We start from the raw sequence: 20344 nt of genomic DNA, 5'->3' as shown, positions 1-20344 counted from the left end.
TTCAATACATTCCAGCAGGGAATCTATAGAAAAATGATCTAACTGCAGAGTTGCACTGTTCAATGCATTGCAAAGCTATAGGCCATTGATCCGCCAATGCTCTTGCCCCGCCCCCGATTGTTTTAAATTTTCCTTGCCACAAGAAGAGTCCAGCAGAACATGTGGACACAAGCATGATAGCCCATATTTATTGCACATCAGTGTAAAAATAATCAGCAGCAATTTCAAATTAGGCATTAAAAAACGTTGTACATCACCATCAGGATGTACCCCACACAGTAGCCCTCATGTCCTACAATTGTTTTGCACCACCCGGTGCTTGTTCACGGACTCCTGATCCCCCATGGTGGATATGTATTCCAACAAACGCCTACTACAGGCGGGAACCAATGAATGACTGGTTGGAGCTCACGACAGGACCACAGAATAGGACTTGGCTAGATGGACAGAGAGTTAGGGGTTGTTTTCCTTGTGGTCACTGCCCCACGTGCAATCATTTCATTAAAACCAATCTAGTCAGACTAGGATTGAGGGAGTTCCAGATTAGGGATTTCATAACATGTAGGACCAAGTTCGTGTATGCACTTCTTTGTCCCTGCTCCCATTTCTACATTGCCATGACTACTCGGCATATGGATTAACACATACGGTTTGTGATAAAGGGGGAAGGAGGGGTTCCCAGACTTGTCAAACACTTCAAATTGGTCCACGGGAGCGACCCCTCCCATTTGCCGATGGTGGTGTTCGTCGCTGTTGTGGTCCCAAGAAGAGGTGGGGACAGACAGAAACTTCTCTCTCAGAGAGAGGCGTATTGGACATCTAAGACTGAAGCTATGGGCCCTCTAGGCTTTAATGACAAAGATGAATTAAGGGAATTTTTGGAGAAATGATAATGTGGATAATCAGTATAGAACAAGAATTATCTTGGCCCACCCACGTCTCCCTGAGAGGGTCAGCCATTCATTGGTTCCCGCCTGTAATAGGCGTGACGGGTAATACTTTATGTGCATGCCTTCTCCTTGGCGTTTGTTGGACTACATCTCCGCCATGGGAGACCAGGAGTCCATGAACAAGCACCGGGATGGTGCGAAACAATTGTAGGACGTGAGGGCTACTGTGTGTGGGACATCCTGATGGTGATGTACAACGGTTTTTAATACCTAATGTGCAAATGCTGCTGTTTGTTTTTACACTGATGTGCAATAAATATAGGCTATCTTGCTTGTGTCCACATGTTCTGCTGGACTCTTCTTGTGGCAAATAGACTGTTACTTGTAGGCACAGTATTATTATTGGAAACCTATATACACACAGTGTGCGTTTACCAGAGATCCTGGTGAGTGCGGAGAGTGCTTGGTTTGCACCATCTCTTGAAAGTCATATTGTTTTAAATTTCCCGACCTCTTCAAGCATTATTTTCAACCAATTTTTAGTCAAAAACCGATAGATCTGACATTTTGGGGAATCGATTGCCAGCAGATGAATCGAATGAGAAAAATCGATAAATGTATGGCCACCTTAATTCTCCTAAAATCTGAGAAATTAAACATGCGGATAACTAAAGGGAACCTTAACCCCCCTGTCTGTTTAATTCCCGCGGCTGCGCGGCCGGGGAAGGGTTTTTTTCAACTTTTTTTTTTCAGCATGTAGCTAGCGTAGCACTAGCTACATGCTTCCCCCCTCCCTGCGGCATTCCCCCGTATATTCCGATCGCCGCCGGCGCCGCTTGCCCATAAGGAAATCCCATTCTGAACGGGATTTCCTTGAGGGCTTCCCCCGTCGCCATGGCGACGAACGACGTCACAGGGAGGCCCGATCCACCCCATAGCGCAGCCTGGCGGCGATTGGCCAGGCTGCGCAAGGGGTATGCGGAGGGGGGGGCTGTATCCGCGGCGGGTAGCGGCGCATCGGCGGCGATCAGACCAAACACGCAGCTGGCAAAGTGCTAGCTGCGTGTTTGAAAAAAAAAATTATGTCAATCGGCCCAGCAGGGCCTGAGCAGCACCCTCCAGCGGCTTACCCCGTGTCACACACGGGGTTACCGCTATGGAGGTTAACTGAGAGGCATATGGATGTTTCCTTTTAAACAATACCGGTTGCTTGGCAGTCCTGCTGATCTCTTTGGCTGCAGATAGTGGCTGAATCACACCCCTGAAACAAGCATGTCGGTAATCCAGTCTGACTTCAGTCAGAGCACCTGATCTGTATACTTGTTGAGGGGCTGTGGCTGAAAGTATTTGAGAGACAGGATCAGCAGGAGAATCAGGCAACTGGTATTATTTTAAAAGGAAAAACCCATATCCTTCTCAGTTTAGGTTCCCTTAAACACTATTAACTCCTTTTTGTTCTATGTATCAATGCTTATTCAGTAACTCACCTGCAACAGCCACACCATTTTCCTGCCCACACTGCTAGATTAAAAGTACCAATAACAGAATAACAGTGTTAAGAGGAAAACGATGAACGTAAAAATGTACGTCCACCTAATACAGATTATTTCAGGTTAGACACAAAAGGCTTCTTCTATCTGTCATTCAAATGACTGCTGATCTCCCTCTGACAGGGCTCCAAGCTCTGCTATCCTGCTGTAACCATTATACAGCTAACAATGGAAGCGGAATCCTTCTGATGCATTCTTATCCAGAGTAAAATAAATGAGATCATAATGGCGAAGGCAGGTGGGCAGAGATTGTGCATGTCAAAAAGCCTGCACATCCATTCATACTGTGACATCTTCCCATTAAAACTGGCCTCCATAGGGGTCACATTTTCACTGAATGACACAGTCACTGTTACTTTCAACATTACCTTAAAATGCATTAGCAAACATAACAACCAAATCTGTTAAAAAGAGAGACTAAAGTAACGTTTGAGATAGCTGTTAAATTTGCTAAAAACAGTGAGGGCCAGTTCACAGTGCTCAGTTTCATTGCAGAATAATTCTGACACCAACATGAACTGATCACTTTTGTGACTACTCCACGATGTGGCTTTCGTGCATTTTTTTTTTTGCCTGCAGGACATAAAGTAGCATTTATATAAAGTGATAGGGCTTGATTCATTAATGTTAGCATGCTGAAGCAGTGTGCCTTAAATGAGCTTGTGTGCCCTAATAATATCAGCAAAACTTTATTACAGAGCGGGCGCGCTACAGGCAGCGTAGCTTGTGCTCCTTAGCAATGGCCATTCATTGTGAAGTCCTGCTCGATAATGACGTATGGCTACAGCGATAATTAACATAGTACCCAAACGATAATAAATATAGCAGCAGCCCTATCACACGGGACTTCACAACAAGCGGCCATTGCTAAGGAGTGCAAGCTACGCTGCCTGTACTGCGCCTGCCCTGTTATTAAGTTGCGCTGATATTATTAGGGCATGTAAGCTCATTTTAAGTGTACCAGAGATGGGCGACTGCCAATAAAATATACATACCTGTGGCTTCCTCCAGACCCCTCTGGCCTGATCACTCCCATGCCATCCTCTTCTCCCTCTCCATTCAGCCGCAACTGGTCCCGGAAAAGCCATCAGTCGGGGCCAGCTGGCGCATGCGCAGTCCGGCCAGGCGCGCTCCCCTGTCTCTCACACGCAGAACACTCCAGGCAACGAACACGGCGGGAGGGAACGAGTGCACGGCCGGGCAGCGCATCCAGTTGGCCCTGGACCGGAGGATTTTGCGGGGCCAGTTGCAGGCTAACGGAGAGTCAGAGGATGGCGTGGGAGCGATTGGGCCGGAGAGGGCTGGAGGAAGCCCCAGGTATGTATATTTTATTAGTAATCGCCCATTTCAGGTACACTTTAAGTCACACTCCTTCAGCACGCTAACATTAATGAATCAAGCCCATAGTGCCATTACTATATGCCCACTATACCTGTTCTACATGTATAGGTTACATATGATGTCACTCTCCCAAAATGTCTACCATGAGGCAGACCTGGCATTTTTGCCTAGGCAGCATTCTCTAATGCACAGGTGTCAAACTACAGTCCTCGAGAGCCATAGCGATGCCGGTCTTCAACTCACTTTTTCTCTTAAGTTTTCTCCTTTTCACACTTAATAAAAAGCATTTTAAGGTACCAGCAAGCAAGAAAATAATTTTGGCGGTACTTTTTCATCTACTTTTTGGTACTTTTTCAACTGAGCTGAAAAGATATTTTAATGACTTGTCCTCAACAAGTGCCGAAAAGTTATTTTAAAGAGAAACATTTCTCCTAGGAGAAAACTTACAAGAAAAAATAATTTGAATATTGGCAATATACTGTATAGCGGACATTTTCACCTGGCATCAAGAGGTCCACTCCAACTTTCCGTCTGATTGGAAAGTTGCTACTGCACCTGTGCAGGATCACAGTAGGTAAACATTTACCTCGCTGGTGTTCGGGGGCTGCCAGCACGGAATCCCAAAGGGTAAAGAGGAAGGGGGAAGCCTCATTAGGATCCAGAGGCTTCCACCTCCCGAGGTAAGTACCCCATACAGAGACTCTAACAGAATTTTCAGCCTTATTTCTTCTATCCTATAAGTTCCTATACCTGTTCTAATGTGGTCTGTCTTACTGCAGCCTTTCCTAGTTGCACAGTGCCTGTATTATCTCTGTTATATAATCTAATCTTCTTTCCTCTGACGGCTTTGTCGCTTTGTCGGGCTCAGGCACTCAGGCAGGAATGTGCTGGTCTGCTTGTGATGGGATAGAAGCTATACACACCCTCTCCACGCCCCCTGCAGGTTCTGTGTGAGTCACAGACTGAGCTCCTCTCAGCCTATCACACTCTGGTTAGCAGCCATGTCTTTTGTTTGTAAACACTGCATAAAAATGGCAATTACAAGCCAGGATTGCAGCAGGGAGGCAGAAACAGCACAGAGGGGCCCAGGAGAACATAAGGATTAGAATGGTATGCTTTTTATTGTAAGAATTTTAGAGTACAGATTCACTTTAAGGCCTTGATTCCCAAAAATAAGCATGACATGCATACACAAATTAATTGCATGGTGTACATAATTAGTCTGCAATTTAATTGTAACCCCTTTCTTTGGTGCACACACTACGCATAACGACTTACAACTGAGGTGATAAGTTGGTTTTCTGAGAGCTCGTAACAGATCTGTTAGGTACGGGTTTCCTCCAGCCATTCATAGACAGCTGATACTTCTACATAGACTTGAGCTTTAATAAAATGATTTTAAAAATGAGAAAGCATTTTTTAACAGTCACTGCTTACCTGACAGGATTATTGTTTAGAGATACCCTCAGAGACTCTAAGCAGGCCAGAAGGTTGGCTTCGCCGATCCCAGATCTTAGATCCTGGATATACATCTGTGCCGACCTGCTGCTTTCCTTCTTGTTCATTCCCTGTAGGAAAAGGTAGAGGAAGAACAGGTTTAATTATCTGTGGTAGCATACAGAGGAAGTTCATGCTGCATCGGGCTTCTTTCACATTGCAAATCGCAATTCCTATTTGTGATTTTCACTGGATGCTGGCGACACATGAAGAAAAACAACTGTAAAAAAGCAGCATGGACTAAAACTGCATCAAAATCACAAATCCGATTTGCATGTAGTGCAAAAGAGACCTCATGCATATCATACAAGAGACTCTATCCAGTGTTTTAAAACTACTGCAGCTCACACTACCCAGTAAGCAACTATTCTAGGGAAAATACAGATCTCTGCAAACAGGGTAGCACATGGCATAGTGGTTAGCGCTCACACCTTGTTTTCCTTCCACATCCCAAATACATACAGATAATGTAATTGGCTTCCCTCTAACTGCACTACACGATACAAACATACACATAGGACCAGCGTCGGACTGACCCCACTGTTGTAAAATTCGGTAGGCCCCCTTTAAGAGCTGTGACGTCACCAGTCACATGACCAGAGAGCCCCCCTCTCCTCTTTCTCCTATATCCAGGCCAGCGGCAGCGCCAATCATAGGCGGACTGGCCTGGGGGGACGGGTGGCGATTTCCCCCAGGGCCGACTCCTCAACAAACAATTAGAGCCGGCCGGGCTAGCATAGTATGGGAACTCAGCCATGAGTTTTTTGAAACTTTTTTGGTGGGCCCTTAGTGCCCCAGTCCGACCCTGCATAGGACTATGGTAGGAATTAGATTGTGAGCCAAGATAACATAATCTGTACAGTGCTGCAGAAGACTTCTGCACTAAATAGAAATAAAATCTCTGGAGAAGATTTCTCCCAACCAGTGCAAGGAGAATTAAAGCAAACAGTTGACCAAAGTGTGGAGCAAGACTAGGACTGACCAATCAGAATCCTTGATCCAGGAATCTGTTCCACTTATCCTCGAGTAAATCTGATGCTGGTTTAGATAAATTTTCTTTATCGCCAGCCAATGTTCTGTAATGGCTTTGGGTACCAGACTGGCTGCAACCCCCAAATACAAGCTATTTAGTTTAGAGACATGCAGGCATGTAACACCACGGGGTTGATACACTGACTGCCGGTAATATTGCTGTGCCCAGGGAGTAAACATTCATAAAACAGCAGATTACCGCTTAAAATTATGAGAGGAAAATAATCTAATGACTAAAAATTGGGTTTTTATTTATATTAATGTAAAATTAGTTCATGCTTGCCCATTGCAAAATCTTTCCTCCCCCTGATTTACATTCTGAATTGTATCACGATGGGGGAGGGGGTGGGGTGACTGGGGGTGCAATGACATAATTACTGCTCGCAAGGTGCATCGCTGAGGAATGGCTGGGTGTTTTGAGCTGAACAGAAACAATACCCAGTCTCCCAGAGTGCATTGGGACAAGAAGCACACCTACTGTAGATAATCAGCCTAGGATTGACATCACTGGGAGGGGCTACATACCACTATACAGCTATATATAGATAGAGGTGGTGTTTATGATACTGAAACCAGGAAACTTACAATAAAAGTGGGTATCCTGAATAATTTACTACATTTTACTATACATCATTAGTGTCTCATTAACATTCATTCATTACAAGAGACACACGTCTACCACCCCTGTATGTAGTACTACCTCAACATGAAAAATTTCAGGCATGTTTCTCCATGGCATGGTAAGAAAGAGGGGTTTATTTTAAGCTGAAAATAATGACGTGATTTGGTAATGCTGACGCGTAACCAATAGCTTCAGGCAAAGTGTGACTGCAGTAATGGCTAACCCACAGACCGAGCCATTACTCATTAACCACAAGCAACCAATCACAATGACTTATGAGCTCCAGCTGTACATAGAGGAAACTTTGAATGTTGTGCACTCACAGCTTTGGATGTATGGAGATACTGGGAGACCATCTCTCTTTTTATCATCATGTCCTTTGCTCGTAAGGGCTGCTGTTTTTCCTCATTGAGGTTCATGTCGTTCTAGGAGAGAAAATAAGAAATAATCACAGTGGTTATGAATGTAACACAGCAGCGCTTTCATCGGGTCCTGGCCATATTTTATCTTCACTATATACGGCTTAAGGCATTAAAGAGAAAGCAAATCGATTGTGCCCAGCGCCATTTGCCAGGATGTTTTATTTCTGTATTTGTTTTCTGTCTGCGGCAGAATGAGCGACGCCTGGACAGGAATTTGCATGTTCAGCCTTAAAGAAAAACCGTAAAGTTTACTTTTTTTTATTTATTTAGAGACACATAAAGAGGAAATTTACTGCATATATTAAGAAGCAAGCTTCTGTGTATATTTTGTGTTTATATAATCATTGCTGCTTACATATGCACGTACTACACAGTTGTGATTTCAAGCCCAGTTGATGGAAAAAAATAACAAAAAGATAGCAGAATGAGTGCATGCGTGGTTTAGAGTTAGAAAACCGCGCATGCGCAGGACTGTCACGCCGGCCGCCGTGATGACACCAAGTGTCAAGACCCTGGAAGAGCCGGCCCGACACCCGGCCATGTTTCGCCGGTAACGGAAGCCACCAGAGGTACACGGAGAGGAGCCAGGAGGACCCCGGGGGACGTATCGGCCTATGGTGGGCTGGGGGAAGCCTCAGGTAAGTGAAATGTTTTATTCTATGTACTGCTCAGGGTACCTTTAAGGACAATAAAAGGAGGTTAGCACTATGTTATAAATAAGGTAGAGGCTAGCCCAGACTCTTTTTTTCCTCCCTTTCCCTCTTTTCCTTCTTCTCTTCAATTCTTTCTCTCTTTCTATCTATTTCTCTTTCTATTTCAGTTCTCTTTAGTTTTAGATACTAAAAGTAAAAATTTTTAGGGAAGTCCCCTGGCCATGACTTTCAAATCCAGAGTAAACACTTTGGGATGAGATTATAGGAGTGACGACCATGGGTCCCTGTAATCTCTGATTTCTCAGCAATTGTTATTATACTTATACGTGTTGCCCTGGACTAAGGCCCAGTGAGATTATCACTTTAAGGTGTTAACGTATGTTTTATATTATTTTTTATATTTGGTAATTCTGCTTGACTCCTATTATGAACCACTGTGCCTTTGGAATTGTACCAAGCTTTGACTCCTCAATAAAAATTTTAAATAAAAAAAAATAAAAAAAAAATAAAAGGAGGTTAGACATTTGTGTGCTTGGTTGTAGGGCTGTGCAGCAACCTGACAAAGCTGCACAGCCCTGTGTTTTGTGAAAAATGGGCTGGTCACTAGGGGGGTGTAAGCCTGTGGTCCTGAAATGGTTAAAGAGAACCTGAAGTGAGAAGAATACGGAGGCTGCCATCTTCAGTCCCTTAGAAACAAAGCCATTTGCCTGGCTGTCATGATTTTGAGTTACACACCTGCAAGGGGCATGCAGCCAGTGGTGTCAGGCCAGATTCACAGCATCTGATCTGCATGCTCATTTTAGGCCAGTGACTTAACCCTTTCTAATCCTTGTAGTGGGGAGCGCTCTACATCTGGGGCCTCCTCCGTTTATACCATCTGCTGTACAATACACAGCTTTATGGGGAAGGAACGCTGGTGCCCGCCCTGGACTTCTTTCTGTTCAAGTATGATATGTTGCACTGGCGGGGGCACAATGTATTGTGAACCAAGCTGTAATTTGTGACGAGGTCTGTCCTGTTTGAGTGCTGTTCTTTTCTACTGAATCTTTCTAATCCTAAGCCCGACATTGGCATTATCCTTTATAGCACTAATGTCAGATTTAGGAAAACCTGGCTGCTGCTAGATGGCTCGATTGTTAATAAAATGAATTTTACGGAGCCACACCAATCCAACATACATACAGCCTGTTTCAGACTTTCTGCTTCTCAACAGTGCAAGGCAGGGATTGATATGGATATAAGGGATAGAGTTTGGACCAGTACTACAGAATACCCAGATAGCTCATGTTGACCCACAACCATTAGGGAAAGTATACTTGGGTATCTGCCCAGTGAAAATGCACTTGTTCATGCTCACTGGGCATATGTGGTTCATAACCTCATGCATGTCTAACCTATGTGCGTTCATCTATAGCAGTTTCCATACTAAAAGATATGACTGATCTGTAGCCAAATAGTAAAATCAGCTGGGACAAGGAATAGAGGGGATCTTGCAGCACACTGAAATCTGTAAGGTGCATACACATCCAATTTTGATTGGCCAATCATACTAAACAAAATCCTCCACACTCCTTCAATATGATAAAAATAGTAATTTATTAAATCATCATAGAAAATCATAGCCAATCACTGACCAATGTTTCCACTTCCCTGCTGTATTAAGGCCAAGAGTCTCAATGCTATAAATGGATTGTGCAGGTAAGAGCTCTCATACCGCATGGAAGAGGCAACACTGGCCAAGCTAATGGATGCGAGTATGACCCCAAGTGTTGGGTAAAAGTTTAGGAAACACAGCCATTGATTTCATTTGGAATGTTCAGGAACGCTTTATTTAATCAAGCTGTTACGTACCAATCATTACCGTTACGAAAACCGATTAACGCAGAGTTGAACTCAGAACTTCCTCTCTACTGTATAAGATAAACAACAACATTTCTAGCGGATACTAAACCTGCAATACATCTGCAGTGTGTCTACTTCCTGCTTTTATGGAAGCAGACATGTTGTTGACATCCTGTGTTTACAAATTAGCAGCTTTGCCGTGGCAGAGGAGATTCCTGAGCTGACAGATCAAATTACAGTGCACAGATTAGGGGGAATTAGACAGGGGAATTAGATAGGCTCTCCCCCCCCCCTCCCAAAAAAAAAAAACAGCGATGGGAAACCTACCAGCATCTGTTCAAACAATTCCAGCACAACCTCATCATTGAGCTCCTGGAGTGTCTGCAGGGGACTGTCTGTGTAGTTGGCAGAATTCCTGTGTGACACATACGGCTTCTCCTTCTCTTTCTTTATCCTCATGCTGGTAAACCGCTCAAGCTGTAAGATAGATAAACAGGAACTTTAGCGAGAAGGGGAAAAGAATAAGTCAATACATTGCAAAGTATCTTTACTACACGCAGAGATGAAAAAAGACAGACAGTACCAACTGCCATTACCTATAACCACACCCCCTAACAATGCAATAGACTAAAAGGGTTTTTTTTGTTTTTTTTTTAATAGAGACACATATGCAGAGGGAGATACTAGTTGCTTGGCAGTTGGAAACCACCATTATTTCCCACAATGCAACAAGGCTCCCACAGTGTGATGTCAGGACCTTGATCGTGACATCACACTGTGGGTGGGGTTTCACCCCAATATTAACCATATAGACCCCTACCCCAATGATCTATTTGAGAAAAGGTAAATATTTCTTGTGGAAAAGGGGGAGTATCAGTTACTGAATGGCATGAAGTTCAATCCTTGGTTACAGTTCCTCTTCAAAAGAGTCTTAACAGCAGTTTCCCAGTGACTTCTCTGCCCGTCACTCTGGCCAGTCTTACATAATAAGGAGCAGACCTGCACAATACTACAAACAAAGATGATGTTCATTAGGATGACTAGAATACAGACAGACCTGAAAAACCTAATTCTGACCTTCACTTCTATTTTGATACTTTAATGTGTACCTGAGGAGACATGTGACAGGATGAGATAAACGTGTATGTACAGTGCAAAACATACTAATCACCAGGCTGTTTATCTTTTTTATTTTTCTGCCTGAAAAGGTAAATTTTCAGGCTGAGAAGTGACATCTCTCTTGTAAAGAATATGGTATATAGTAAACATCACTAACCAAATTACTGCCTTAAAATGTTCCTGGCAGAATACAACTGAGAGATAGAAAAAGTCAACAGTTCGTGTATTTTAACTCTGGGACACATAATAGACTGCCACAAAGCAAAGACAACATTCAATCTAAATAATGTTTAAATGGAACCTAAAGAGAGGCTTCCATATTTATTTCCTTTTAAGCAATACCAATTGCCTGGCTATCCTGCTTCTCTTTGGCTGCAGTAGTTTCTGAAACCAGCATGCAGCTAATCCAGTCAGACTATCTAATCTGCATGCTTGTCCATGGTCTATGGCTAACTGTATTAAAAGCAGAGAACCATCAGGCCAGCCAGGCAATATTTTTTCTTTAAAAAGAAATACATATGGCAACCTATATATCACTCTCACTTTAGGTTCCCTTTAAATATAAAATTAAACCAAGGGAGATCTTTAAAAAGACATTTTTAGGAGTAGGAGGACAGATCCAATTGTTTATCTCATCCATTTATTTCCCCTCAGGTTCACTTTAAGCATCTGTACTAAGCAGTGAAGTGTGCAGACTACTCCCAGACACAAACACATCTGGGAGAAACATTTCCCGACTCCCTGTCAATGAGAACAATGTTACCATTCAGAGTTTATGCTGGAACACTCAAAATGTTACATTTTAAGGAAGGAATTTACATTTAAAAAAAGTAAAAGTCCCTCTAGGACAGGGGGAGATCCAGCAATTCTGTCACTGAACATAGTGAAATATAGGAGAAAAAAAAAAAGTATAGGAGCTTCATGCATTACAGAGATGGGGGGGGGGGGGGGGGTCGTTCTGAGGTCAGTTACAACTGTACTTGAGCCTTGAGGTCTGCTTTGGGGCAAGGATCACACTTGAGTACGCGGAATACAAACACATTTTTCAGCAATTTTTTGTTACCACAAGCATTAGCCAACAGCTAGCGGACTGTTAGCAATAGAAATCGCACGCGGTGTGTGGAAAGACAGTATTTTTTTCTACTGCACATGGAAAAATATACAGTTAACGCTACTCAAAGTCCATAGGGAAGTGTGGTTTTGCGTGTGATTTTGCATCATGGAAAGACGCAATCAATTCCCTCAAATCTGACCTCTGCATTAGGTAGCCTTACAGTATTTTTGATTTTCAGTATATGTGAATAAGACTATGCTATGACCCACAAAATTGTCATACTTGAGGCAGCTGTCCAGAAGAAATTCCCTTTGAATTAGTCAGTCATGAGACCGAAAACATTCCCAAAAAGTTGAAGTTGCCAGGAAAGAAGGGTGTTCCGAAGAGTGAGAGAGTAGCTCACACTGAAGAGCACACATCCAAAACTGCCCACCTATTCTGCTTATTAAAGAGACACAGACTCCCAAAAAAATTATGATATGATTGTATGTGTAGTACAGCTAAGAAATAAAACATTAAGAGCAGAGACATAGGTCTAATATTGTTTCCAGTAAAGGAAGAGTTAAGAAACTCCAGTTATCTATGCAAAAGAGCCATTGAGCTCTATGACTTCCAAAGCCGCAGAGAGCTCTGTCTTCTGAGGGTTGCCATCTCAAGTGTCTGCCAATGTATTTTCTTTTTCTCTGCAGAGAAGGGTTTAAAAGTTCACTTGCCTGCTCTGTAAAATCAGTTAGAATGCTGAGTAGTGTGTAAACTGCAAATGTTAGAGAATGATGCAACGTTGTAAAAAACAAAACAAAAAAAAAAACTATATAACTGAAAATAAAAATAAGAATATTTTCTTTTGCGACTAATGTTCTACCGTAGTAATTATCATTACACAACCATTTCATTATATCATAATTTTTTTTTCGCTTCAGTGTCTCTTTAAGGCAGGCATGGGCAAACTTGGCCCTCCAGCTGTTAAGGAACTACAAGTCCCACAATGCATTGCAAAAGTCTTACAGCCACAGGCATGACTCAAAGGCAAATGCATTGTGTTACTTGTAGTTCCTTAACCACTTTACCCCCCGCGGTACGGATTTCTCCGTCCCTTTTTCCACCATTATAAAACTAAGGGACGGAGAAATCCGTACCTCCCGCGCTACCGCCGCTGTCCGCGCTCCCACCACGCGTGCTCCCGCCGCTTGTGCACGCCGCCGCTCGCTCGGAGATCAATGAACGGGAAAATCCATTCCCGTTCGTTGATCTAAGCCCCCGCAATGATCTGCTGCTTCTATGAGAAACAGCGCGATTATTGTGATTTACCCAGCCTCATTCTGCTTCCTGTATGCGTCCTTCCGGATGCTTACAGGTCGCATGAACAAAACATCACTGTGGCCATCTTGTGGCCAAATAGTAAAACTACAACCTAAAGCATTTTACATATACAAATACATTCGTTTTACACAATAAATTAACTCATTACCTCCCACACGCCCCAATATTTATTTATTTTTGTAATTAAAAAAACAAAAATACAATAAACAAAGAAAAATAAATAGTTACCTTAGGGCAGTGGTCTCAAACTCGTGGCCCGCGGGCCATTTGCGGTCCTCGATACAATATTTTGTGGCCCTCGCCGGCAAAAGCTTCCTTATAGTTCGCTTCAGTGCTCCCAAGTAATCCGCCGCATTCCCGCCGCTAAACGAGGGCTGCAGACCAGCAACCAGCTTCAGCTCTGCACCTCCTGACGTCAATCGCGGCGCATCGCCGCCTCTGCCCGCCCCTCTCACTCTTCCTACACAGAGAGGGGCGGGGAGAGGCGGCGATCCGTGCCGCGATTGACGTCAGGAGGGGCAGAGCTGAAGCTGAAAGCTCTGCCCCTTCCAGGAAATGCCGGCGGATTGCCCCCCGCACGATTTGGGGGCTCTGCAGCCCTCGTTTTGCGGCGGGGACACGGCGGATTACTTGTAATGGGAGCACTGAAGCAAACTATAAGGTAAAATAGGCAAAATAGTTTGCTTCAGTGTGAATTTGATTTTGAAATAAAAATCAATGCAAGGGACGGGGGAGGGAGCTGCTGATTGACTTTTTTTTGTGAAATCCCTCATCCTGACTTTGCCTCCTGAGGCCCCCAGGTAAATTGAGTTTGAGATCCCTGCCTTAGGGACTGAACTTTTTAAATATTTATGTCAAGAGGGTATAACACTGTTACTTTATAAACTATGGGCTTGTAATTAGGGATAAATGCTGAAAAAAAAAAAACCTGAAAAAAATGCACCTTTATTTCCAAATAAAATATTGGTGGCAAACATTGTGATAGGGACATAATTTAAACGGTTTTATAACCGGGACAAATGGGCAAATACATTTCATGGGTTTTAATTACAGTAGCATGCATTATTTAAAAACTATAATGGCCGAAAACTGAAAAATAATTTTTTCCTATTTTCCCATTAAAACACATTAAGAATAAAATATTTCTTGGCATAATGTCCCACCTAAAGAAAGCCTAATTATTGGCGAAAAAAACAAGATATAGTTCATTTCATTGCGATAAGTAATAATAAAGTTATAGACGAATGAATGGAAGGAGCGCTGAAAGGTGAAAATTGCTCTGGTGTTCAAGGGGTAAAACCCCTCAGTGGTGAAGTGGTTAACAGCTGAGCTCGTCCATACCGCCAAGGAGGTTAAGGGAACCTGATTGAGAGGGATATGGAGGCTGCAATATTTATCTCCTTTTGAACAATGCACATTGCCTAGCAGTGCTGCAGTTCCTCTGCCTCTAATATGTTTAACCATAGACCCTGAACAAGCATGTAGATCCAATGTTTCTGACTGAAGTCTGACTAAATTGGCTGCATGATCATTTTAGGTGTGCGATTCAGACACTTCTGCAGCCAAATAGATCAGCAGGTCTGCCAGGCAATTGGTATTGTTTAAAAGCTAAGAAATACAGTACATCTCAGCCTCCATATACCGTATTTTTCGGACTAGAAGACGCTCCTGACCAGAAGACGCACCTAAGTTTAGAGGACAAAAACCAGGGGAAAAAATATATACTAAACCTGGTGCATCCATGGTGATGGGGCATCTTGTGGATTATGCCTCCTTTGTACCTCATGCCCCCTTGTACCTCTTGTATCTCCCTGTGTCCTCCTGTGTCCCCCATGTGTCCTCCTCTATGCTCCCTTGTGTGTCCTCCATTTCTGGCCCTGGATCCTCCTCTGCATGGGCACAGTACAGGGAATCTCCGGCATTGCGGCGGGTTGGAGGTTCGTATTGGCAGGCCTTCACAAGTCAGAAACTGCCTGCATTTGGACTACAAGATGCAGTGACTTTTTCTCCCCACTTTTGGGAGAGAAAAAGTGAGTCTTATAGTCCAAAAAATACAGTGCTTCTTGCTTTAGGTTACCTTCAAAGAAAACCAGAGGCGGTGGGAAAAAAGTTACCTAGGGCTTCTACCAGCCCCTGCAGTGAATTAAGTCCCTCGGAGTTCTCCCAATATCCTCCATTGTGCAGTTGTCCACTTCCAAAAAATCACGCCCACTCCATTGCACTTCCATGGCCAGGAGCATTCGGCGCATGTAGTTTGAATCTTTATGAACTACACATGCACAGAAGCTCCCTGCCGCAGGAGGGCAAATAAAGAGGCCCACCAGCAGATCCTCGCAAAAGCTGTAGCCCGCAAATAGCTGATCTTTTAGAGGGGACAGCGGCACACTGGAAGGGGATCGGGAGGACTCAGAGGGACCGGACAGACTGCAGGGGGCTCGAAGAAGCCCCAAGTACAACTTCCCACTCCCCCCCCCCCCCCCCCCACCTCAGATATCCTTTAATTTTCTATGGCCAGCACTGCAGCTGCAGCAAACGTAGCATTTTGAGACTCTGCTGTAGCTGTAAGTGCTGCCTACAAAGAGCTGCACCACAGTCGATAGGCACCCTAGTGAGGGTATCCGTGTGCTAGGCTAGTATGGCGCTGTGGTCCAGCAGCTCCCAAGACATCGGTTGAAGAGATCAGCAGCACCACGTGGATGTATTCAAGCTCTTTATTGCATAAAGATAGCGCCCAGGGACAGCGACAGACGCTGTTTCGGAGACAAGCTCCTTTCTCTAGCTGTATAGGCTCACTCAAAGGAGATAACAAACATAAAGGCATTTATATACAGTTTCAATAGGGTCACATGGACCAATCAGATAACATCACAATACAAAAAAGCATAAGTATCCAATCACAGGGCAAAGCATAATGAGAGGACCTGATGGGAAACAGATATGTAAATCAGCAGCCGTTATCACAGCATGATTTGAGGACCTGATGGGAAACCACAGCAATGTCATAACGCTCCTCCCAATCTCCCAGGGGGCAATGTGAGAAGCGTACTGCTGAAAAACGCTCAAATGCTCAATAGCATCCATGCGTAAAAGCGTACGCGTACGCTAGGACGCTTTTACGCATGGATGCTATTGAGAATTTTATGCGTACATTTTTACGCACTGCTAGGACGCTTTTACGCATGGAAACGGATGACGTCATTCGTTCCGTTTTTCAGCAGTACGCTTCTCGCATTGCCCCCTGGGAGATTGGGAGGAGCGTTATGACATTGCTGTGGTTTCCCATCAGGTCCTCCTGACTTGGTAAGTGCTGATTGGCCATTGGGGTTATGACACTTTTCAAATCATGCTGTGATAACGGCTGCTGATTTACATATCTGTTTCCCATCAGGTCCTCTCATTATGCTTTGCCCTGTGATTGGATACTTATGCTTTTTTGTATTGTGATGTTATCTGATTGGCCCATGTGACCTTATTGAAACTGTATATAAATGCCTTTATGTTTGTTATCTCCTTTGAGTGAGCCTATACAGCTTGAGAAAGGAGCTTGTCTCCGAAACAGCGTCTGTCGCTGTCCCTGAGCGCTATCTTTATGCAATAAAGAGCTTGAATACATCCACGTGGTGCTGCTGATCTCTTCAACCGATGTCTTGGGAGCTGCTGGACCACAGCGCCATACTAGCCTAGCACACGGATACCCTCACTAGGGTGCCTATCGACTGTGGTGCAACATGGATATGGTCCGAGATGCTGGCACCGTGAGTGGTAATGAACGCAACCTGGCGGCCATCACCCTTGCCTATGCGGTTGAGGAGGCGGCACAGATTATGGCAGAGGCGGCTGGTGAGACCTTTTTACAAAAACCGGATCCTAAGCCCCTGAAAAGAGAACTGGAACAGCTGAAGCGTCGGCGCATTGACCTCGACTTGCACGCCAAAACTTTGGCTGAGTACCACAGATGTGGACGTATTCCAAGACAGATGAGAGCAAATGTGGCCCCACTTCTCTTCCCTAGAGATGGTGATTTCTGCGTTGGATGGGAACATATTTGGAATAAAGCGGCCTTCGACGCCATGGTGCACACTGTGGTGAGAATTCGCAAGGAGCTTCCAGTGATCGATTCTAAGATCTCTACGATCGAATCCAGCCTTGAGGAACTTTTGCCTGTTGAGGAGCTTACTCAGTATGAGGATCAATTACAACTCCGTATGGACACTTACCTAAATACAGGTGAAGAGGAGAAACGTATGAAGTTCCAGCGGGACGCAATGGATTATTCCTCGGGCTTTGTATATGCCTGGCAGAAGGCTCCAAGTGCTCGTAAGAGGAGACCTCCCTTCCAAAGACCAAGGCGTCCTGGAAAACCAGGCCAACCTAAGGGCCCGGCTCCGTCTGACGGTGAGGCATCATCAGATGTCCCAGTATCTTCTGGGGGTGAGAGTTCACCTACTACACGTCGAAAAAACGACGTGCAGTAGGTAAACTATGTTTACACAAATGTATCTAAGTGTTTATTGTGACTCATCTCTCTCACTGAGAAGGAGTTGGAGGACAGCCAAAGAGTGTGTAACATTTGTAAATATATACATATAACTAAATAGAATGTAACTATCTGAACGTCTGCACGGAACGTAAAACCTCTGTGTTTAACCCTTCCAATGCTGGTCTAGTAAAAAAAAAATGCTTTTTGCATATAATATGCTGTAAATAATGTTTTAGAGCAAAGTTGAAATGCAGGGTTATATTCCGCTTTAATATAACAGGAACCAAAATAATAACATAATAATAATATTATAACAGGAACCAAAAGATTGAAGAGTAAAAATAATTACATGCAACAAACTTTTATTCAATGTTTCCAAGAAAAACTGTTTTACCTTCTGTTTATTTCAGTGAACTTCAACAAACTGACGGAGTAGGACTTAAAAAGCTTTGATTGGATTAAATACTTACCCGATCGTCCTTAATTCATCCATGCAAACGTGAGCACTTCGCATACGCCTCTAGTCTGCACACCCCCCCCCCCCCCCCCACTACCACCACCGTATTGCAGCCATGTCTTTTTTTTTCTGGAATCTCTGCTAATGCTCTGGCCATGCACATCAAGTTACCATGGGCTGTCCCCAGCCTGGCAGGCATTACCTAATTGGCTTCCAAGCTGGGGGAGGACTGCAGCAGCGCAGGACTTCAGAAACCTAGTCGCAAATGCATTTTCAAGGTGGGGGGAGGAGCGTTATCTGTGTACTAAGTATGCTGGCTCAGGTGAGTATGCGTATGTAGTAAGAGGTTGGTTGCGCCCCAGCATCATGCAGCATTTATACAGACAGAGCCTGGCATGAAAAGCTTTTTTTTACAGGAAGTATTCTTTAATAAGGAAAGGGCTAGCTAAACAAGAAAAACCTGGTCTGTCCTATAAATGGAATATTTTAGGAAAATAAGCTGCCAGGTACATCAATCATACATAATCCAATTACACAGCAGTGCTGAGATAACCGCCATAAACAACACTAGCAATTAAGGAAAGGACATAATGAAGTTATAGTTCATTTGCCTGGACTCTGGGGAAAAATACAATAAACTGTATTGGCTGCTAAGGTGCTCTGATTTAATCTCCAACAGTTACAGCTTTTACGTCATACTCTGTCAGTCTGTACAAGATCACTGAACTAAACAGAAGCTAAAATTAACTGCAACGGAAACATTCAATTAAGTTTTTTCCTTGTATTTCTGTTGTCGCCTGAACCTTTCAGCACGTCTGCTGTCGTTATATTGACTACAACGCGATATAAAAAAAAAAAAAAAAAGTGTTTTGCAAACAGAATACGAGTCATTAAAAGCCTAACTCCAGCCACCCTGTCTTAATACATATGATAGTAATTTGCACTAATTAGCAATGATGTATTGTGTGTGTACTCTATGCCTGTACTTTTTGCAATAAAGCCATTAAAATGACCTGGATGACTGGCTCCTGTAGTCCCACTTCCTGCTGAGGTGCAATTTCACTGGATAGAAAGGTGCCTTAACTACTCGCCCTGACCAATCACCACACACAAGATGCAGCCAGGAAGGAGCTGGGAGGAGACAGCAGCTGAGTATAGATGACTTGTTCCCAACTCCTCCCTTTGCTGGCAGACATCTCGCATACTACATAATTGGCATAAAATTATTTGAAGATTACGATTGCCTTGTATGGACAATATTATTTCGACTTTTGGGACCAAGACTGCAGAGTTGTGGTAAATTGGTATCCAAAGATTGCCTTGTGCACACGGTGTGGACACTAAAGGGCAATCGTTGTCTTTCGGCTTCCGATAGGTGCTTGTTGAAAGACAGATTGAAGTCAAGCAGTGTGGTATTTGCTGGGGACTCTCTCTTCACATAATTTCCCAATGACCGGCGGTGAAAAAAGATTAACACAGAAAAGTCCCCGACCCCGTTATCCGGATCTCAGGCAACCAGAAGTCTCAACCAACCGGCAAACCTCAGTGATAACAGGGTCTTTGCTTTTGGTGGGTATTGAGGCTTTTTAAATATTTACCAAGCCTCCAGCGACATGTAGCAGCCCTACTGCTGTGGCTAGTGGGCTCCTATCGCAAGTTGGGGTGTCACATGACAATGCGGGGGGAAGCCGGAAAGCTGCTAGCCACTGCAGAAAGGCTGCTACATGTTGCTGAAGGCTCGGTAAGTATTGAGGGGGGCGGGGGGAAGGTTTCTGCTTTTTTGGCATCAGGCGATCGCACCCGCTGGTGCCAGGACTTTGCTGTATCTTCAAAATGGCTCAAAGGGGCACTATAGCGAAAAACTGTAAACATTAAAATGCATGCGTACACATACATACACATGCAATGGCCTATGTTTGCCACCGGTGAGTTGGGTGCAGGGTGACCCGAACGACACCTCTTTAAAGTCTCGACAGCATTAAAGTGAACCCGAGGTGACAGTGATATGGAGGCTGCCATATTTATTTCCTTTTAAGCAATACCAGTTGCCTGGCTATCCTGCTGA

General features: G+C 44.0%; 1 protein-coding gene across 1 annotated transcript in view; it reads right to left on the bottom strand.

The window, feature by feature from the left end:
- DIAPH1 (diaphanous related formin 1) overlaps nt 1-20344 on the bottom strand; it is a 239636-nt gene that overhangs the window by 74353 nt on the left and 144939 nt on the right. Inside the window, exons 3-5 of the mRNA XM_068277775.1 lie at nt 10177-10326; nt 7256-7357; nt 5219-5349 (exon numbers count right to left, since the gene is read on the bottom strand). Coding sequence (XP_068133876.1) covers nt 5219-5349; nt 7256-7357; nt 10177-10326 — 383 coding nt within the window. The remainder of the gene's footprint in view (nt 1-5218; nt 5350-7255; nt 7358-10176; nt 10327-20344) is intronic.

This window comes from Hyperolius riggenbachi, chromosome 3 (assembly GCF_040937935.1).
Source record: "Hyperolius riggenbachi isolate aHypRig1 chromosome 3, aHypRig1.pri, whole genome shotgun sequence".
In the NCBI taxonomy this organism is placed as follows: Eukaryota; Metazoa; Chordata; class Amphibia; order Anura; family Hyperoliidae; genus Hyperolius; species Hyperolius riggenbachi.
The sequence above is the reverse complement of the archived record's forward strand: the minus strand, read 5'-3'. Positions and strand labels throughout refer to the sequence as shown.